This window comes from Cydia strobilella, chromosome Z (genome assembly GCF_947568885.1).
Source record: "Cydia strobilella chromosome Z, ilCydStro3.1, whole genome shotgun sequence".
Taxonomy (NCBI): Eukaryota; Metazoa; Arthropoda; class Insecta; order Lepidoptera; family Tortricidae; genus Cydia; species Cydia strobilella.
Genome location: NC_086068.1, coordinates 5,357,364 through 5,380,595, shown reverse-complemented (window position 1 = coordinate 5,380,595; position 23,232 = coordinate 5,357,364). Strand labels below are relative to the sequence as shown.

General features: G+C 38.5%; 2 protein-coding genes across 2 annotated transcripts in view; one reads left to right on the top strand and one right to left on the bottom strand.

The window, feature by feature from the left end:
* LOC134754487 (dipeptidase 1-like) overlaps positions 1-23,232 on the top strand; it is a 206,292-nt gene that overhangs the window by 97,471 nt on the left and 85,589 nt on the right. The gene's annotated exons all lie outside the window — the stretch shown is intronic.
* Positions 8,526-19,242, bottom strand: LOC134754105 (uncharacterized). The gene is made up of 9 exons (XM_063690180.1): positions 19,186-19,242; positions 18,531-18,672; positions 17,312-17,495; positions 14,671-14,790; positions 12,270-12,385; positions 11,578-11,736; positions 10,190-10,358; positions 9,296-9,396; positions 8,526-8,637 (listed from the first exon to the last, which is right to left on the bottom strand). Exons 1-9 carry the CDS (start codon positions 19,204-19,206, stop codon positions 8,555-8,557), a joined length of 1,095 nt encoding a protein of 364 aa, XP_063546250.1. The 5' UTR covers positions 19,207-19,242; the 3' UTR covers positions 8,526-8,554.

Sequence of the window (23,232 nt, the reverse complement as noted above, 5' to 3'; positions counted from 1 at the left end):
TCTGGGAAAATAAAGTTTCGCAAAAATTAATCGTGTGTTTTTATTTGCCCGACTGTGGTAAAACGAAGGTTATATTACCTATATAATACATATGATCAACATTAGGTACAACGATACAACGTCAAATTACAGTTATTCAACTTTTTTACATTGAATTTTGAATTATTAATACCTATGTAATAGGGATGATGACACATATTAAATTTATAAAAAATCTAGTTTAATAGATAGAAAATGAGCAATTTGTAACAATAAATTGGACACTAAAAAATATATGAAAATTATAACAACTCAGTTTTAAGATTTAGGTTTTTTTATATTTCATAATGGTAACAAGAAGTCAATATTCGATACTTAAAGGAGCCCACTGACTATCAGTCCGCCGGACGATATCGGCCTGTCAGTTAGAACAAAAATTTGACAGTTCCAAACAACTGACAGGCCGATATCGTCCGGAGGACTGATAGTCAGTGTGCCCCTTTACATTTTATTGAAAAATAAACTAAGTATAGCACTCTCAAAATAGCAATTTTCCTTGTTTTCCATACTTCGTCGTGCCGTCGACGTGATTGTGACGTCACAAACAAGTACGGATCGACTGACACCAATAATTAAAAGTTGTCATCTAGACTACTGTCAAACAAGCTTGTGCAGTCATGTCTTGAAATATAAGAAATACAGGCAAAGTATCTAAAATAAGTATACACTACCTTAATATATTGGCAATAAGGTCGTGTATCGGTAAGATCAACCGGGATAAATGCGTCACTTGAGGTAAATGCGTCTTTTAAAGATTTCTCTAAACGGAACATTTTATGTCAGCTGTACACACTCGTCGAGAGCCTCTCGCCGAGTCTCGGCACCGCTCCGATCCAATCGGAGAAGCGTGAGACGAGATAAGGAAGAGCGAGACGAGAAGGGAACAGCATGTACACACTTGTCTTGTTCTAGGCCTGTCTCGGGGTCTCTCGACGAGTGTGTATAGCCCGAATTAGAACTATTGATACCCTCTCTGTTCGAAGTGTGGTCACTGAACTTTTAATGCAGAAGGCTATATATATATATTTTTACTAGCCTATGTTCCACTGCTGGGCAAAGGCCCCTTGTCTTCCACGATTCCCGATATAGTGTCTCCTCCGGCCAGTCGTTGAGAAAGGTATCTAGGTCGTCGCGCCATCTCCGTCTGGGCCTGCTGGGTCCGCGCCCCTCTTCTGGCATCCACTTGGTAGCTACGCTAGCCCACCTGTCCGGATGCATGCGTGATAATATGCTGCGTTTCAAAGATATCTTCAAAAGACGCATTTACCACAGACGCATTTGTCCCGGTTGACGTTATGTAAAAATATGTATTTTTGGCACTTTCTCAGTATCTAATTCTTTAGACGTGACTGTACCAATCGCAGATATATATCTGTTTGGAAGAGTCAACGAGGGTGGCAGTTACTTTTGGCGCGTTGTTTCACATGCCACTATTGAAGCCGACTGTACGTACGCCTGGACAAATCGAGGCAAATCCAGATCAAATTTATGTGGGTATCGGGGTAACGTGGTGATGGACGGCCCCCAACAGGTGGGTCGTATGTGCATTGTGAGCGTGCCATTTGTATCTATTACGTGAATTTTGCTTTTTTAGAATTTCATAGTCAACTAGGAACCCTAATAGTTTCGCCAAGTACCCTATAAAAATTTGAGGGTACCTCCTCTACACGTAGTGGGGATGTCATTTTTTGGATCTCTATTGTTTGACATAATTATTGAAAGTCATAATGTAATGATTGTCATATGATTGTCATGGTTTTTCTCAGAAACGCGTAACTTTTCAGGATTGCCATAAAACAAACCTAACCTAACCTATCAGAAATCAGAAATTATTTATTTGCATTGATACGGCGGTATGGGGATGTTACCATACATTAGGTTTACAGTACATGTATCCAGCTTGCATGCAAGCGTGCAAATTATCTATAATTATCTATTATCTCGGGTTATCTATATGATAACCCGAGGAAAATCTTAAAAAGTTAACGGTTTCAGAATTATGACTAATGATATAATAGGCGCCAGTCGTCGAGATGCGGAAAATCACCCGAACTACAATACAATATGACAATCATTACTTTATGACTTTCAATAATTATGTCAATCAAAGGGACCCCATTTTTTTCGCTTTAATCCTATGGTCTGGGGTGTCGTTGGTCGTTGGATAGGTCTTCCAAAAGGAGTAGGGGCATTCGAAAACAATTTTTTGATAAAATGAGTATTTTCGGAAATAATCGCTACGAAAGAAAAAAATGCATAAACTAAGTTTTGATCCATTAATGCAAAAAATATGAAAAAAATTGTGAAAGTACTTAAAGCTTAATAAATACTTTTAATGAAACCTATAGAACATAATCGGTTAAGCCGGTTTTGAGTTTTCGTCAAAAGTTTCCTCAGTAAAAACACGTATGGAGCGCTGCGCTGCTAAATGTAAATTGACATGTAAAAGTACCCTTTTGGCATATTTGCTGAATAAATGTTTGAGCTTTAAGTTCTGTGAAGGTGTTTGCTTATAATAGTTATAATGTAGGTACATGATATTTACTAATAGCCTCCTACTCCTACCCGTTCAAGGCAGCCTATTGAAACCCTTCTGTTACTACGGAACCCTACACTGAGTATGGCCCGACATGCTCTTGGCCGGTTTTATTAATCGTATTTTCTTAGCCCTGTAAATAGGTATACGGTTTCGCTAAACATTAAAATTTGATACCAGTTCACACTCGTAATAATAACGGGTTAAATTTTATTGTGCACAAATGAGGTCTTAATTACAACCAAATTGTTAGACCAGTTTTGTTTGATAGGATATGTATTTACACAAAAATAATGTAAAGATTATGGCGTTGATAATAGAACGGGATAGAATCACAAGTATGTACTAGCATGTGGCTAATCTTTTATACGAGGTTAACCCTCACTTAGCCGCGAACCTCAAAGTTCAAAATCTATGTAGTACATAGAGTACATCTGTATCGAACGCTGCAAAAGCGACAGAGACAGAGATATCGATCTTCGTTTTTCAAATTTGCCTTACGTTGTTGTCCCCTTTGCATAATTCATCAGAGCATCATCGTGTGTCCGTTTTAGCTAAAGTTCAAGCATTTAAATTTGTACCTTATTCCTAATACAAAGAGTTGCAATTCCTAAGGTAAGTTCTTAAACTACATGTATGTATATATTACAGTCATGTTTACATCAGCGGCATTCATGAAACTCACCGTAATAATTCCTTCTCAGTAATGTTCTAATATACACACATGTGTCATATGTGTTACTAACACGTAGCTATAACGATGGTACTAACAATATTGTATGGAATTTTGAACGTGTCGAAATAAAGATTTTTTTTTAATGTGGTAATTTATTTGATTAGATGAACATAAAAAATATACTTTAAAAGTTTAATTAATTTAAATAAATCAACAATAAATAGGAGCATACTGTATGAACTGTATCAGTCGTTCACAATTACTTTAATGATTAAAGGGGCCCACTGACTATCAGTCCGCCGGACGATATAGGCCTGTCAGTTAGAACGAAAAATTTGACAGTTCCGAACAACTGACAGGCCGATATCGTCCGGCGGACTGATAGTCAATGGGCCCCTTAACAGTTTCGTTTATCACTACAAAGCCATTTATGTATAATATAATTGTATCTGTTTGTATATAATTTTATACAAACCTCACAATTTAAATTTTTTGAAATATTGTTTTTATTTGGTTGACCGTCGTTTTTTTCTATTACACAACTATCGATATCGATAAAAAATGTTTCTAACTCTAGCAAGATTGCGACAGTTTTATCTTTTGCCGTGAAAATTCCGGGCTCTGCTAGGTAATCTAGGTGTAGTATGTCCTCGTCCGCCGTGACGAACGAAATTTTTTTAATTTGGGGCTCCGTCAAACATTTCACTTTCCAAAAGGAACACGTCTTCAAAAAAATTGGTAACATGAATTTAACATATGCCTAAAGATTCGAAAACGAAATCCAACTCCTACAAATATCTTTGTCTTTGTACCTTAAAAGGTTCCCGCTTCATATAGACCAGTGGTTCCCAAAGTTGACTGGGCTTCGAACCACTTCGCAAAAACTGCCAAATTCGGGACCCACCTCTGGCCGTCTTAAATAGAGAGCATGAATATGAATTAATTAGAGGCTGTTAAACCCGGTCGGTCGGCACGCCGTCTTATGTTTCAGGGCTCACTCAAATTTCGCTAGCGACCCATAGTTTGAAAAATGCTGATACAGACAAAGTTCTATAAGTCATACAAACTACAAACAACTTACGCCGTTTTAAAATTAAAGACTAGAAGCATGGACGTGGAATTCCATTTTCTTATCAGATTTTAAGCCTAAACTCTTCCCAATCCGTAAAGACCAAATAGCAACCGTAAGGACTTATAAATAGAGTTCTTATTTAAGTGTCCGAATGAAGTCGAAGATGTTTTGTTTGATAGTTGGAAGCAAATCGTGGCGCCCACCTTTTTTTCTCGGACGGACGTTTTAAAAGCTACCTTATTTCACGGTGTTAAGGTGCGTTTCCCTTTGTATGCTTTATATATTTTTCTCAGAAATTTAATTCAATCTGTAAATCGGGGTGCGAAATTTGTAAATGGATTGATGCTCTGAATTCCTTTTCACATGTTAGAGCGCAAGAGACATTCAAATACATATTTATATAGGTAGGTCAAATATAATATGGGTGGACCAACTATGCATTTCTTGAAATAAAATTATGACACTGTGCCCATGAGGAAAGGGAAAAAATTGAGCAACGCATTCCTGGGGTCATAAGAAGTAATAAATGTTATATGGACCAAGGTCGAATTATGCTTTTTTAATTTTTTTTTAAATTTTTATACATAATAAATACCTAACGTTTGCTTCTCTAGTATAAAAGTATCTTAGGGCGAGTTGACAGAAAATATTCAAATATTCTGACGGTTAATATGTCAACAATGTGTTTTATACTATACCGGTGATTTACTTAAACTTTTTTACACAAAAATGGATATTGGAAAAACAAAGCCGAATCCAGCAAACATTATATTACATTTTTAACTTTAAATATAGTCAGGAATACGCTGTTTAATTTTTTCTCTTTCCTCATGGGCACCGTGTATAGCGTATATTTTCGTGGTTTTTGCATGTATAAACAGCCTTAAAGTTGATAGTCTATTGAGGTTCATTATTCTTGTATGTGGGTACGTTTGCATGTTGTAGTTGTTTTTCCTCGTTGACCACGAACGCTGTAAAGGGTTCGAAACGTCGGGATGATAAATTCAATATACGCGATATAATCCGTCTTCATTGTTTTATTTCATGAGTAACTATCGCGGTAACCGAAGACAATATTATGTATTTCTTCTTTTTATTTAGTCCCGTCAGCCATGGAGTCATCGTGACACAGTTTGTTAGAATTGATACCCGACCTATTCGGAAAGGGCCTAAAATTACCACAACAAATACAAATCAAATACATTTTCGATTCATATAAATGCCATAAAAACACAATTTAAAGAATGACCCGGGAGAACGTTACGTGTCCTGGGTCATTCTTTAAATTGTGTTTTTATGGCATTTCAAGAAGTGACAAGAAAAAAGCTGATTCTATTTTATATAATTAGTCGATGAAATTTAATTGAAATATGTAGTTATAGAGTCGGGAGCACGCTGACCATAACTATTCACGTCGGTGCAAAGTTAATTGCTTAGACAGGCTCTGTTTTTTGGTTTCATTTAAATCCATATTAAAAGCAAAAGTGCTAAAAACGCGAATCTCGCATAAAATATACTATAAAAAAACCGGACAGCCTGGTGACAGACAGACGGACAGACGGAGAGACGGACAGCCGGACAGACGGACAGACAGACAGACGGACAGACGGACCGACGGACAGATGGACAGTCTTAGTAATAGGATCCCGTTTTTACCCTTTGGGCACAGATCCCTAAAAAGTAGCATAAAAACCGGGATCTAAGCATAAACAACTTTTCCCACACATGTGCCCATCCCTTTATGCACAATTACATTTGCCGCCCAAAACATAATCCTGTCAAAGAAATCGTATGTAAATATTGTGATGCGAACCGCACGAATAAGTTGGTCTGTTGATTTATTATGGTTTAGGTTTGATAATAGCCTTGCTGATGTATTGACAGGGAGGAAAAACGAATAAAATATGAAAAGATGTTGGTTGGGTGTACTGGTAGTCCTATGATATTAAACGAGAAATATTTATACTTACACAGTATTCATATATTTTGAACCAATGATATTATAACTGCAGATAGGTTTACAATTCCAAAATTTATTTATTTATTAAGTATTAGTACAAATTAATAGTTATTAGCATAAATAGAAATTATTTCCACCTTAGACGTTAACACTTGAAACCCTCACGACCACAAAAGTCACTTTTGACACTGACAGAACAGTATCAAATAGATGTGACATCTTACGTAAGCGAACTACTCGCGAACGCGAAGCGAAGCGGTGCGGCGCGATTTCGACGCGAAGGCGGAGCGAAAGAAACAAACCATTGATAGTGATACATATGGAAGTGTCCTAGGTGAGCGATTTTGACGTATGCGTAGCGAGGAATGTGTTTGTCATGAACCAATAGAAACACTTTATTTACCTATCCTCGAGCGAGGTTTTTTGTACCAAAACAAGGAAAGGATGTTTGCGAGTAGGAATGTGTTGCTAGACGTTTCCAATTCCGATTTTTCCTAAAGCTTTACCCAACTTGCAAATTTTCTAGTCCTGTAGTATACATTCACTGCCAATTGTTGGCGTCACCGAGCGCTCACCGCTCTCCAAGCGTTGAATAAACTACTAAGAAATCTCCACCACCACCGGGAAACACGATTTCAACAACATAGTAATTTTCCTGGTACAAAGAGCAAAACTCTTAACTGTCCATCGGTGTACCTTATGCCTTTTATAATAAGGTATACGAACTGTCAGTTATATACCATATACTTCGACCACGGCGACTGCTTCAACTCCGCTGCTGAAGACTGTGCCCGCGTGTGGCTTGCGTAGCCGATCTTATTAACAAATACCCGTGCACACAACGGGCAGTCGGGCAGGTAAGGACACCATTGCTGTAATTATACCTAATACCCGCTGGTGGTCGGGCTTTCAGCTCATCCCGTCCGATATCTAGTTCCATAAGTAGACAGGATTCAAAGTGACCAGTTTGTTTTATAACAAAATATGTCCATATAGGGCGGTCGGCCGCGTGCTTCGCCCACAGAAATGGGTCAATGTTGCAGTTATTCATGTGGCGCTTAAGGCCGTTCCATCGGTTTGCCGTAGTCTCTGTCACATTTTGCAAGAAAGAACGGGAAAGAGCATGCTCGCTAAGTATCCATTTTGATCGAATTTTGTCGATTTTTATTTATTTTAAAAACGTTACCCTACAATATCGAAATTCGAAAGCTATGAAATTACTATTTAAGTTAAGATTGTTTTTTCTTATTTTTTTGTTTATAGTATCACATAATAAATAACCGAGTAAAGTTGGATTAAAAGTCCGAGTTAGAGGTTACTTTGGGAATTAATTGTATCGAGCGAAGTGTCATAATTCGTGTATCGGAAGCTATGATATTAAAGATAATATACCTGCACATATTTATACCTGAGAAGATGCCCGTCATGCTATCGCTTGCCCTCCTCCAGCTCCGGCACAATAAATACCTGGGCACAGCGCAGCGTTTCCCTCTTGATCAACATTTTGGTTCAAAATTGACAGGTGTGAGTGCGCTGGCGCACAGTTTTTTTTTATATAGTCAACGTATAGAGATTTGCTTACATTTTTTTCCAAAGTAAGTGTTCAGTATTTTGGACTGCGCCAAATTAAGGGTTAACAGTGTGGGCGATGGTACGAGTACACCTTTACAGAAAGTGGTTGACTGGAACGAGTGGAAACTGACAATTTATTTGATGAATGCTCTAAAAAAATGTCGATTTTCGATTGTTTTTTAGGTATAATGACGTTCGAATAGACTATAGATACTGAATAATCTTTTCCCATAGTACTTCGGAAACGTTCGCATTGTGCTTGCTAGTTTAGTCAGCCTCAGTTAAAACAGTACTAAGGCTTTTCATCGCACCTATAATATTCAAATAGTTCAAATGTGGCAGAATAGTGTGAAAACAAAAGCAGAATAGTGTCACCTAGTGAAAACGTGTTTCTGCTAGTGAAAACTAGTTTTAACTGAAATTTATTCCTATTAATTAGTGAAAACTAGTTTAGTTTTGACTGAAAAATCCCAGTTAAACTAGCAAGGCATTTCGGAAAACATTTTTACTTTTTACCCTAGTGAAAAAACGCGTTATCACCGAGGCGTTACGGAAAACTAGTTTTAACTAACGCGTTTTCATTTAAAACGGGATTTTACACAGTAGCATATACATTTGCTAATGCTGTTAGAAAATATGAAGAAACTAATGTAAGACAAAATAATCAATTATGCTTTTATTACAACTAGACAAAATTAACTAAGTAAACTTGTTTTTGACAATTTTCTCTCCAAAATCTTCGTACTGCCTCTTAGTAACCCATATTTTCGGGTCCGGCATACCTAAAATTGAGCGTGTTTATCAGGTAATGCATATATTATACAGTCGAGTTAATAAATATGTATAAATTTTTTCGAAACCCATTGCAATAAGGTGAAAAAATGTATACATATTTACACTTTTAACTGCCCCTCGCTTTGATGGTGACATGGATCGATACGTCCGTGCATTACAGGTAATGCACAAATGACAGCCATCCATTTCTGACGTCACGTAGACGTGACAGAGCAGTTTGACGGTGCATGTCATGTAATGCACGGACAGTTAAAATGTTAATGAACTCGACTGTACAAGTAGGCCAATTATAATTTACATTTTGATGTCAAAATGATATCTAAATTATGTAGTTTTCTTATCATTCGCGCGTGAGTTTCGCTAGTAATTATCGTTGAGCGTGACGCACAGTACCTGATACCCACAATTAGAACGTACCTACACTTTACTGCCTTTTGGTGGTTCTTTGTATAAACCATAATCTATGCACAAATATTATAACCTCAGAAAATGCTCTGACTAGACTAGAGATCGCCAACAAACTGTCTTCATCGCCAACAAACTGTCTTCAATTTGGCGAAAATATTGTATACCTAGTTCTAAGTGTTTTTTTTTTAAGAAAAAAAAAACATGCTAGTATAGCTACACGTAACTACTATAATTTACCTGCAAATGTGGCGCCACCAAGCCACGACAGAGCATACGCCTCGTCTGACGAATACACGTTCACTACCTCGTTGGTCAGCACTTCCAGATCTTGTTTTAATCTAGGACATACAAAAATTTGTACGACACGGGTGATTTTATTTAAAATTGTACACTACACTTTATTGATTTGGACATTTTTATGCTATTTATACTAGGAATCACGAGCTCTTTCGATCCTAATAGGAGAAAAAAGTGTCAAGATTTTTTTTCCATTCCTTACCATTTTTCATAAACTTTGACTTTGATGACGTTAATAGAATGGAAACATCGAAAATTTTATAGGATATTTAGCCGGATCCTGATCGTAGTTCAGGGTCTCACATTTCTGCCGCCTTGCCTATAGCGACCGTGACACTACACAAAATACTTACGGACCTTAAGCCAATGCAGTAAGGTTCAAGGTCAACGATACTAATCTAGAACAAAGTCCAGGTATCATGGACATCCCTCCACAGGGTACGACGCCGTCTAACAGTTCGGTTTTCATATTTCAGGGCCCTTTGTACTTCCTTGCGTATGTATAGCACGTATCAGTCTATTTCCTCGTATCGTCTCTTTATATGGCGACCGTGACACTACACAAAATACTTACGGTGCCAATGCAGTAAGGTTTAAAGTCAACGATACTAACCTAGGACACAGTCCAGGTATCATGGACATGCCTCCACAGGGCACGACACCGTCCAACAGTTCGGTTTTCATATTTCAGGGCCTTTTGTACTTCCTTGCGTTTGTATAGCACGTATCAGTCTATTTCCTCGTATCGTCTCTTTACATGGCGACCGTGACACTACACAAAATACTTACGGACCTTAAGCCAATGCATAAAGGTTTAAAGTCAACGATACTAACCTAGGACACAGTCCAGGTATCATGGACATGCCTCCACAGGGCACGACACCGTCCAACAGTTCAGATCGTAGATCAGGATCGCACATTTCTGCTGCCTTCTGTACTGCTTTGGGTATAGATAGCACGTCCCAGTCTGGAGCGGCCAGTTCCGGTTGGAAGAGGACTTCTCCTACCAACAAAGCACCTGTTAAATCTTGGGTTCGAATCCTGATAAAGGCATTTATTTGTCTGTTCATCACATTTGTTTCTGAGTTATGGATGTTTTCTATGTAGATGCGAGAGTTAAAAGCGACGATAGATCTTGTGGATGATGTCCTTACATTAAAGTTGTTTGGGAAGCCTTTTGGATTGGTAGCAGTAGGTACGTTCAAAAAATTGAATATCAATACCATTTCGTACCTTGTCACAATGACAATAGTATAATGAGATCCCTAGCGACTTTCATATTGATTGTCACTGTGAAAAGGTACGAAATGGTGTGGAGATTACTTTTTTTGACTGTCCGAAATTGTTTTTTTTTCTACTTCGTATACCAAACTATAATTGCGTACTTTTCATTAATGGATGGACCCCCAACTCAACTATAATATTTATTCGACACGCTGTAGTCAACTATAATAGTACATTATGATACAAGTGTGCTAAGTTGGTCATTACACACGAGGCGATATTGTGCGGGCGAGCTGTAAGCGAGCGCGCAATAAGAAAGCCGATGTGTGTAATGACCAATGCACACGCGTTTCATACGACTTTTTCAACACACTTGCGAGAAAAAAAATAAACTTTCATATTAATCAAATTTTAATAGTTAAAACAGTTAGTATTGTGTGTTTCATCTGTCATACTCGTACTGCCGGCCGGCCCTCGCTCGCCCCGGCCGCGGGCGGGCCGGCCGGGCCGCGCACCGCGCAGGCGGTCGGGCGCGCCCGTGCCCGCCAGTCCGACCAATTAAAGAAGGCTCTTTCCATGCATATTTATAGCAATCAGTTAGCTTCTTAACTCAGTCGGATAATATAATGAAAAAGCACGAGTGGAATAATACACTGAAAGAGCACGCGTGTTTAATATCTAGGATTATGAGCCAAAAATCGGTAGAATAAAAACGTCGTTTTAAGCAAGTGTGTTGAAAAAGAATTTGACCAATCACCTGCCGCCGCGCTCCCATAGTAAAGACACCTACCAATTTTCATTAATTATTTAGGTTTTATTGTGAAACAAGTATTTTTTTAGATGACCCGTAGATAAAGAATTGTATACAATAGTGATATAATCAAGTTTTCCAATCTTGTACCTTACTTAGGCAACGAAGCTTGCTGAAACAGGGTAGTCGACTGAAAAGCTTTCTATTATATCACAATTGTATAAAATACTATTGTTATACTACTAACCTGCCATGAAGGCTTCGTTGCTGATGTCTATAACTTCGCCATCGGGCAGAGTGAAGGTTTTTGTACCAGTCTTCCTGTTAAAAGCGGCGTTTCTTGTAATGTAAGCATTCTTCTTTAAATCACGCAGCACTCGTTGAGAAGTTATGTTGATATTTCTTTCTGGAAATATATTTTTATCATCAATATCATAGAGTAACTTATACTAGAGCGGTGCTGTCATAGTAAATTTTGTAACCCCAGGAAATTCACTGCTATCTGTCGACACACTTTAAAACAAAAAATGAAGATTTATAAAAATACGATAAAATGTATTTAAATATGGATAAATGTTTTTTTTTATTTGCATTAATTATTTTTATGATTTTGACCCATGTTCTTTCACTGACATGCGTTAAAATTGTTAAATAACAAACGAAACCGTCAACGCCACCTATACGACAGTAGGCCAAAGCTAGTAGCGCCCTCTGAACGAGAATCAAATTTTCTTGATTTTCGAGGCACGTTTTTTCCTTAAACTGTATCCATATATTACGGAGTCATATCTATCTTTGGTAATATCATTTTGGCTTGATAATGTAGTTTTTTGGTGAAAGATAGGTCCTTAAATAAAGAACTGATTGTAAACCAATCAGCAATGCACCCGTGCGAAGCCGGGGCGGGTCGCTTAGTGCCTTATAAAGTGTTACGTTTACCTTCAAGAAGCCTTCGTACATAGTCATGGAGTCCAAGGCTCGGGATACCGGTGGTCGTTTGCGCATACGCAATAAGACCTCCTTCGTACACCGGGGATATGTCTACCTTGTCATATCTGGAATAAATGAATAGGGAATATTACGTGAAACTATGGATGGTATAGAAAGGATGCCAATCTCTTATGGCAGAATTGTTGCAAAAGTGACCGCTTTCAGCTTTAAATAATAGTTCTTAATCTCTCCGGTGGCTTTCAGCTTTAAATAATAGTTCTTAATCTCTCCGGTGGCGCTAGTTAGGCTCTGGGACATGACTATAACATGAACCATATAAGGCAACAAATAACCCGACCAAATTACGTAGGTTGTTTTTGGTAGTATTTCGGTGTATGGTGGCGCCGCCTAATTACTGTTTTTTGATGGACACTTTTCATACATAGAGATTTGGCTCCTTTATATAGTCTCCATGCGCGAAACTCTGCGTAGAGGAGCTACTCTCACAATCTGAGGGTCTATCGCGAAACAAGAAAATCGAAATTTCGTTATCTAACATCTCTGTCACTTACATATTCGAGCGCTAAAGAGGCAGATAGCGAAATTTTGGATTCGCGTTTCCCGGTAGGTCCTTTGTAAACAAACCGCCTTGATGCATCAATGTCATATTTTATTATCTCTGAAAACTTGTCAAAAAACTGTTAAAGGCACAGTATGTATAAATTACTCTATGATTTACTAAAGAGGCTAGTGCTGCACTCTGGTGGCAGAACATTGCAGTGATATTCCCTATTGGGTCAAATCTTTTTTCGTTGTCTTGTTTTTTGTCACCAAAAAATGTGACGAAGTGGAGTTTTTTTTATGAGATGAAATTTAGTTTTTACTTTTTCCCATTGAAAATATAATTTACAGCTAGAAAGACATGCGATAGCTTTCGACTTTTTTTATTTATTTGATAGAAGAATGAAATACAAGCGTGACAGAGTGGTCAGAAACAAGACAAGGAAAAGAATTTTGACCCAATTATTGCTAGCAGATAGAGTGGGACCGAGATAACTGCATGGCATTTGCAACGACAACCGGCCTGATTCTAATTTTAATAAACGTCAAAAATTTGATCTCGATACGATATGGATCGGATTTGTCAGTGTCAAAAGTGACGTTTTTGTTTTAAGAAACACCAAATACATGTGTATCACAATATCGCCGCTATACTTACTCAACCTCGTATCTGCAACACTCATTTGATGACAAAAACACTCTTATTCCGAATGAAAGAAAAGCGACATTTCTATCAATTATGATGCAGATATGAGGTTGACTGGTTGAGTAAGTATAGCGACGATAAGTATGTAACTTGACCCGAACATTCATACATACAAACAAAACAAGTTAAATAAAATCTTGTAAATAACACGATCAATAAAGGTTACTAACAAATACGGGGGTTTTCAGAAAAAATGGTAGCATTATTTTTTTTCGAAAAACCATCAACTTTTAAATAAAGAGCTTACTTACTTACTTTTGGGGTATTTAGACTCAGTCACGAGTACCAATTATTGAATCATCTTCCTCGCGTTGTCCCGGCATTTTGCCACGGCTCCATGGGAGCCTGGGGTCCGCTTGGCAACTAATCCCAAGAATTGGCGTAGGCACTAGTTTTTACGAAAGCGACTGCCATCTGACCGTCCAACCCAGAGGGGAAACTAGGCCTTGTCGGGATTAGTCCGGTTTCCTCACGATGTTTTCCTTCACCGAAAAGCGACTGGTAAATATCAAATGATATTTCGTACATATAAGTTCCGAAAAACTCATCGGTACGAGCCGGGGTTTGAACCCGCGACCTCCGGATTGCAAGTCGCACGCTCTTACCGCTAGGCCACCAGCGCTCTAGTACCAATTATTGAATGAGACAAAGAAAAAGTGTCCCCAGTGCTTCATACAAATTTTGGGTGTCAGTTTTGTAACGGTCCATACAAAATGTATGTGAAAATGCGTTACAAAACTGTCATTTTTGGGGACATATTTAATTTTTCTGTTTAGAATTCTCGTGATTTTGAGTAGAATTAACCCAAAAGTTGATGTTTATTCGAAGAAACCGGCCAAGGGCGAGTCGGACTCGCGCACGAAGGATTCCGTACCATTACGCAAAAATGGGCAAAAAAAAAACACGTTTGTTGTATGGGAGCCCCCCTTAATATTTATTTTATTCTGTTTTTAGTATTTGTTGTTATAGCGGCAACAGAAATACATCATCTGTGAAAATTTCAACTGTCTAGTTATCACGGTTCATGAGATACAGCCTGGTGACAGACGGGCAGACAGACAAGTCTTAGTAATAGGGTCCCGTATTTACCCTTTGGGTATGGAACCCTAAAAAAGTAAATAGTACACTTATGCCCATACGTACCCCATGTCAACGCAGATGCCTGTAGTGTATCCACTCCCGTACATGGTAAGGACGCCCTGTGACTGAATGCACAGTCCTATACAGTTTAGCGTTTCGAAGATTATTTCACAGCATCTAAACCTGAAAATAATACATTGTTTGTAATTATTATTATTATTTATCATATGGCATATGTGAATAAGACCGGGCAAAATGGATAAGATTAAGTAGGAAAGCGGACCGTGGCGCTAGGCCGGGAAAACGCTAGGTCGAAGAAGAAGATAATTATGGTGGTGGATATAGTGTCTGCGCCGGTCCGTCACCGTCGACGCAAGCTCCTGATGATGTTTCTCGGTACGGAGTGAAACATGTCGAGCGTTTTCGACTTAAAACACGTGAGTGACCCGTTATTAATATATTTAATATGTCTGTGTCTCACGGAAGTTTTGTTAAGAAGATATGGCATATGTACACAATGTAAAAACAAAAACTTTGCAAATCTTGCGGTTAAACTGCAAATTTCCCATCAGTTTTTGAAGAATAAAGAGAGCCTTTACGAGCTGGTGTGGATAAAACACCTTTAATCACACCTGAACGTCCCATCCGCAGTCGGTATACAGTAATAAAAGTAAATATATCAAAAGCGGGTCACAAAGTGCAATCTTCCAAATTGGAAGCCATTTCATCCAATTGAGTTTTTAAATCACCCCTAACGAGAGAGTTATTTACATATTTTACGGATTTTATTCGGTTCTATGATTTTTTAGGGTTCCGTACCCAAGAGCTAAAAACGGGACCCTATTACTAAGACTGTCCGTTTGTCCGTCTGTCTGTCTGTCCATCTGTCTGTCCCCAGGCTGTATCTCACAAACCGTGATAGCTAGACAGTTGACATTTTCACAAATGATGTATTTCTGTTGCCGCTATAACAACAAATACTAAATATATTTAAGTGGGGCCCCAACACAACAAGTGATTTTTTTGCCATTTTTTGCGTAATGGTACCCTTCGTGCGTGAGTCCGATTCGCACTTGGTCGGTTTTTTCTGTTTATTTTTCATTTGTAAGCACTTTTTAGTATTTGTTGTTATAGCGGCAACAGTAATATATCATCTGTGACAAATTTTAACTCTCTAGCTCTCATGGTTCATGAGATACAGCCTGGTGACAGACAGACAGACGGACAGAGAAGTCTTAGTAATAGGGTCCCGTTTTTACACTTTGAGTATGGAACCCTAAAAAGTCACCAGTTCTATCAAAACTCATCGAACAAAACCTTGCCCTAATCCAGGGGTTTCCAAACCATGCGCCGCGGCGCCTTGGGGCGCCGTAGACCAGTGGTTAATATTTTTTCTTATAGATAGGTACCCCCGTAAAATGCCAGTTTTACCCCCACGGGGGTAATTACCCCCAGATTAGGAACCGCTGCCGTAGACAGTAGAGAAGGGCGCCGTTAGGCAATCCTCCTCAACATGTTACAAGTCTATTTCAAATAGCCTAGTTAAGTTAGGGCGCCGCCGCCGAAATTTTAAACTTGCAAGTGCGCCGCGGACTGAAAAAGATTGGGAACCCCTGCGGTCTAATCTATTTTAACAATCTCACCAACCGTTTATGAGGCTCACAGAACACTCACTTAATTACCTCCCCCTCTCTCCCCTTATCCACCCCCCCTTATCGTATCTACACCCCCAACCAAACTTCTGATTCCAGTCAAAAAAACAGAGCGTTCAAATTTCAACTTTAATGTCATATAATTAAAGTCTATATTGTAATGAACACGAAGGTTAAATGTAATATTTCGTTTGTAATACAATGTTTATTTACTGTTCAAGTTTGCTAGTAATTTCATTCATATCGGTGTTAAGAATAAAAGAATACAAATTTGAACTCAAACGCTATTGTAATAAAGTCCAATATTGAATGTTTAACTTGGAAAGCTTAAAATATAAATTATGAACTTATAATTCTTATGAAAGACAAATTTTCGCACTTACATACTTGTTAGAACGTGACAGGCATGATGACAGATGATAAAAAAGCAATCACCTTAGCCTTACTGCGCGCACTAGTCACTCGCGGTACAATTATTAATAGGGCATTGTCATTTTCTCATGAATGGTATCAGTCGATCAGGTTTGTTTTGAGGATCAAATGTCTGTATGGGACCCATTGTCTTAAAGCAATACACAAGTCACAAATGATGGTCAAAGTACGAACGCTCCTAACTAAATGGCAATAGACCGTGACGTCAGCATGTAACAGAAGCCGTTTCGATGTATGGAAAACAAGGAAATTGCGAAGGTGAAATATTGCGTTTATGAATTGTTGCTATACTTTTTTTTTAAATATAAAATGTAAGGTATCGAATGGTACCTACCATTATTTTTTCCTATTTGGATGTTTAAATAAAAAATAAAAATAATAAAATAAAATAAAAATTAAAATTAAATTAAAAAAATATTAAAAACTTTTAGCAGGTCTTGTATGTTTTTGCTATTCCAATATATTTATTATGTTTCTAATTTATTGTTATTTTCTCATTTTCTATCTATTTAACTAGATTTAGTTATAAAATTTAACTTGTGTCAACAACCCTATATGATACACGTGGGGTTATTTTTCAGTCAAACTTCTATAGTAATGTTCTATGTCGGTGTACTCACTTCTCGCTCATCGGCGTACTGGCAGCAAGAGACAGCATGATGGCTCTATCCTCGGGAGCTACCTTCAGCTCCCTATACAGGATGTGATGGAGGATCCTTTCAATATTGTCCCAATGAACTATCCTCCCTTTTACTACGGGGTAGCTGATCTCCAGGTCTTCGCCCTGTTCTGTGGCCTCATTTCCTGTAATAAGGGAATTATGTAGTTTTTTATATGGACCTTAAAATAGCGAAAATATAAACAAGATATTGTAAAAAAAAAATTGTGACACGTTTCTTGCTGACTATATATATATATGCTCATACTTATATGCTCATACTTATTACAATTTACATGTAAAATAATAAAATTAGAATTACGGTTAAAATATAAATTGAGATCAAAAAAAAAAAATTAAAATGTAACTTAAAATTAAATATACAATTAGGTATAATTAAAAACAAACGCTCATTCACGTGTTAAAATAAAATTTGAATTACAGTTTTAATTAAAATTAACGTTGAAATCAAAAATAAAAATAATAATAATAAAATCAAGATCAAAAATAAAAATTACTATTAAAATTAAAAACAAAAGCCAATTTACATGTCAAAATAAAATTAGAATTACAGTTAAAATTTAAATTGAGATAAAAATAAAATGAAGATCAAATTAGAATTAAAATTAATCTTCTGTGTATGGCCATGAGCATCGGGATCACCGGGGCATCACCGGGGCATCACCGGGGATCAAAAGCCCATTACGTCTTTATTAACCTCAGTAATAGTCCGATGCTGTGACTATCACTGTTGGGATCACTAAATTTGTATGGGACGTGGGAGCAACACTTTAGGTGAATTAGGTGAAGTATGGTGGGCAGGACAGGGACAGGATGGTTGTCACATACGTGACGCTGCTCGCAGCGTACGGCATAAATATCTACACACTCACCAACGTAAACATCGTAAGGCTCCTTCCCATAACTGCCGTTCGGGTGGCTCGGGCGACCGACGGCTTTCCTAAAGATGGCCACAGAATGGTTGTCGCATACGTGACGCTACTCGCAGCGTACGGCGCAAATATCAACACACTCACCAACGTAAACATCGTAAGGCTCCTTCCCATAACTGCCGTTCGGGTGGCTCGGGCGACCGACGGCTTTCCTAAAGATGGCCACAGAATGGTTGTCGCATACGTGACGCTACTCGCAGCGTACGGCGCAAATATCAACACACTCACCAACGTAAACATCGTAAGGCTCCTTCCCATAACTGCCGTTCAGGTAGCTCGGGCGACCGACGGCCGTCCTAAAGATGGCCACAGGATGGTTGTCGCATGCGAAACCAGCTTTTATGGTGTAGCTTCCCGTGTCTATGATCACCTGACAAATTATACTTAGGTCGAAATTAATGTCATATACGAAGGAAAACTCTATAGAGTACTAGACTCTATACCGTAATAGAATCTGGATACTCTATAGAGTATTAATGGCAGCGCCATCTCTCTTCGCTAGCCCGAAAATCACCTGAGTTGATTCGGCTAGGTCGAACAAGCCCTCAGGAAATTGTCATATACTTGGAAATTTCGAGCCATGCCACCGTGACCGAGTGGTCGAGCGGTTTAGGCATCTGTCGCATAAACGGAGAACGCTGGTTGGTGACAGACGGACAGACAGACAGACAGACGGACGGACGGACAGCGGAGTCTTAGTAATAGAATCCCGTTTTTACCCTTTGGGTACGAAACCCTAAAAACTATTCGCAAAACTCGCCCCGCGCTCCTCCAAATGCAAATGGCGCCCATCACGCTCGCCGAGTTGCCACGGTGAACCGCGATAGACCACCTCTACATCAGGAATAACCCGGAATGAGGTTCACGAACTTTTTTCACTTACTGGAGGTTTCTCAAAAGCCATTTCTTTGTCACTGGACTGGGTCTGAAAATGAAATGGTGTAAATAATGTGTTTTTGTATGAGAGTACGTACGTACGGGGTGGGGTGGGGTGAGTAGTAACGAGTACATGAGGCGGTATTATAATTATGCTTTAAAGATAGACGGAGAGCTAGCTACGGAAATAGGTTTGCAATTTATGGAGCAACGAAATGCCTCTAGTTAGTGTGCTATACCAATTATTAATTAGCAGCCTGGCAGCTGTTCAGCGGTGGGTGTCACAGTGGTCACCTGGCATTACTTTTCCCCCAATTAAAACGCCCGGCAATGTTATATTCGAATAAAATACATAATTGCACACCTTCAATAATTGATTTTACTTACTTTTCCCCCAATTAAAACGCCTCGCAATGTTATAGCTATAGCACCAAAAACAAGGAGAGGAGTTATGAAGTCATGTTTTTTTGTATGTTTTTTTTTTAAACCTATCATATATACGTATGACGCAGCGTTACGTAGGCGAACACTCGCAAACGCGAAGCGAAGCGGCGCGGCGCGGCGGCCGCACGGCTTTCGGGTTCGCAACGAGATCGCCCACATAGGACACTTCTATATAGGTATCAAGGGATTGATTCACCCCGCGCCGCATCGCCTACGTAGTACCCCGTAGTAACCTGATCACCCGCTCCGTGCAACCGTGCCAGCTAGCGGGCGCCCTAAGATATTGGCCATTTAAAAAAAACCGCTTTCGATGTTATTGAATAATTATACTATAGAGAAGCCATATCAAACAATGAAATTGTCGCAATCGCAACCTGTACCACGCGACTAAAATTTCGTAAGCGCCGTAAAATTCATGCGTCTCGAGATTCACACTCCGCTTCTATGGTTTATTGTCAAAACAACAACTTACGAGAGAGAGGCGCTATAAATAGAATAAATGGATTTAAATACAGATTCTCTGTGCCGGTACTATACGTAGTAATAATATTATTTATAGTTCAATGTTCGATGTTCACCTTAATTAAAATGTATTATTTACATTTTATGAAGAGTTCTCGATTTAAGTACGTAATACTCAACATCAGGGCACTCAACAATATGAAATTACATATTGAAAATACGCACTATTTTCGGTATAAAATACGAATTCGCTTACAAAATGTCGAATACAATTTCACATGCGTTTTATTGACGGATTCAATATAAATGTTGACTTACCTCTTTGTGAAAAAAAAAACCTCATGGCTCATCAAACCTCTTTTGTACGTTACAAATAGAAAAAGGTTCCTTTGACTTTGAAACTGATTGACATCAAACCTGAGTTTTTAAATGAAATTCCATTTATCGCATGGAGACTATATAAAGGAGCCAAATCTCTATGTATGAAAAGTGTCCATCAAAAAACAGTAATTAGGCGGCGCCACCATACACCGAAATACTACCAAAAACAACCCACGTAATTTGTTCGGGTTATTTGTTGCCTTATATGGTTCATGTTATACTTATGTCCCAGAACCTAACTAGCGCCACCGGAGAGATTAGGAACTATTATTTAAAGCTGAAAGCGGCCACTTTTGCAACAATTCTGCCATAAGAGATTAGCATCCTTTCTGCCATCCATAATTTATCGTAATAACTCGACGTCAAATTGATAGGAGATATTACTGCAATGTTCAGCCACCAGAGTGCAGCACTAGCCTTTTTAGTAAACCAAAGAGACGTATTCATACCATACCTTTTACAGGTTTTTGACAAGTTTTCAAAGATAGTAAAATATGAGATGACATTGATGCATATGATGCATATCAAGGCGTTATGAATGGTATAGAAAGGATGTCAATCTCTTTCCACCAGCTTTCAGCTGTAAATAATAGTTCCTAATCTCTCCGGTGGCGCTAGGTAGGCTCTGAGACCAAAGAGTATTGTAATATATAGGAGACTCTATGACATGAACCATAGAGGTATAATAATGTAGAGATGAAATGGGGGAGGGGCAACAAATAACCCGACCAAATTACGTAGGTTGTTTCTGGTATGTTGTCAGGAATGTTAAAACGTGTTTTTAATTTTGTCGCATTGCGTATATTCTGTCCCTACCGGTCGCACGGGTGCACATCTATATAAAATACTAGGTGTATGGTCTAAGTACTTTAGCATGGAGACTATATAAAGGAGCCAAATATCTATGTATGAAAAGGGTCCATCAAAAAACAGTAATTAGGCGGCGCCACCATACACCGAAATACTACCAAAACAACCTACGTAAATTGGTCGGGTTATTTGTTGGTTCATGTTATACTCATGTCCCAGACCCTAACTAGCGCCACTGGAGAGATTAGGAACTATTATTTAAAGCTGAAAGCGGTCACTTTCGCAACAATTCTGCCATAAGAGATTGGCATCCTTTCTATACCATCCATATACTTTAGTGTACGGTGGCGTCGCCTATTTACTGTTTTTTGATGGACACTTTTCATTTATAGAGATTGACATCCTTTCTAAACCATCCATAGTCCAGCGGACTGGTAATCAGTGGCCCCATGGAGACTATATAAAGGAGCCAAATCTCTATGTATGAAAAGTGTCCATCAAAAAACAGTAATTAGGCGGCGCCACCATACACCGAAATACTACCAAAAACAACCTACGTAATTTGGTCGGGTTATTTGTTGCCTTATATGGTTCATGACTACATGTCCCAGAGCCTAACTAGCGCCACCGGAGAGATTAAGAACTATTATTTAAAGCTGAAAGCGGTCACTTTTGCAACAATTCTGCCATAAGAGATTGGCATCCTTTCTATACCATCCATATATAGGTACTTTAGTGTACGGTGGCGTCGCCTATTTACTGTTTTTTGATGGACACTTTTCATTTATAGAGATTGACATCCTTTCTTTACCATCCATAGTCCAGCGGACTGGTAATCAGTGGCCCCTTTAGATTTCTAAGTGCTTGGCATACTTTAATTCTTAATTAAACGGACAAACATTAGCTTGTCTCTTTCCTCCACCTTAAAGCCTGTCGCGACAATTTAGATGCAAACTAAGCCTCCAACTCTGGATGCGGAAAGAGTCCCTACCCTGACATTTACATTTTTTTGTCCGTTCTCCTTAATTAAAGGGCACAAAAGGAAAGCTTTTAGTCGGTTTATGCATTCCTTTGTACCGAAAGTATACCTTACAGGCAGATTAATTATAAAAAACCTTTGAACGTCAGGAATTCTTGAAAGCATAATTTGTAGTCTGGTTTAAATATAGCTTTGCTCGGAAAACATATAAAAACTCAAAAATGCGCGTTTTCCCGGAGATAAGACCTAGCTAGATCGGTTTTTCGTCCCCGTAAATTCCCATATAGCAAATTTCATCGAAATCGTTAGAGCCGTTTTCGAGTTCACCGAAATATATGTATACAGTATAATCTCACTACTCCGGCACGAATGCTGACATTACAGAGCCGGATTACTGGAAAATTCGGATAACTGAATATGAATATTATTGATGAATGATGTGTTTTTAGGATTCCGTACCCAAAGGGTAAAAACGAGGCCCTATTACTACGTCTGTCTGTGACCAGGCTGTATCTCATGAACCGTGATAGCTAGACAGTTGAAATTTTCACAGATGATGTATCTGTCAACATTGTCAACAAAAATTTTACTCGACTTAAAATTAGACGTAAAAATACACAACTTCCATACTTTTCTGTTATAATATCGTAAAACAATGAGTCATTCCAGTGATGAAGATGATCTAACGCCTGTGGATGTTGCACTTTCCTCGCTATAGTGAGTTGAAAAGTTTTGTGTTACACACGGGTGCAAATGTATTTTACTTCTCGTAGTTTGAAACACTCGCTACGCTCAGGATTATATTTTAGAACCACTCGCTTCGCTCGTGGTTCAACTATAGGATCCTTTCGCTTGCTCGTGTTTCAATTCCACACTCGCGGGTAAAATACAACTTTGCACCCTTATAGATACAGATAACTATTCTATAATGTCGTAGGCAGGAAAACCACTACGTTTGCATGGAGAGGCGGCACTATC

Coding starts and splice junctions, on each gene's coding strand:
- LOC134754105 (XM_063690180.1), bottom strand. CDS start 19,206: ATGGCTTTTGAGAAACCTCCA. Junction 18,673..19,185: donor TGGCTTTTGAGAAACCTCCA/GTAAGTGAAAAA, acceptor ATAATTTGTCAG/GTGATCATAGACACGGGAAG. Junction 9,397..10,189: donor ATACCTGGACTGTGTCCTAG/GTTAGTATCGTT, acceptor TGTATGTCCTAG/ATTAAAACAAGATCTGGAAG.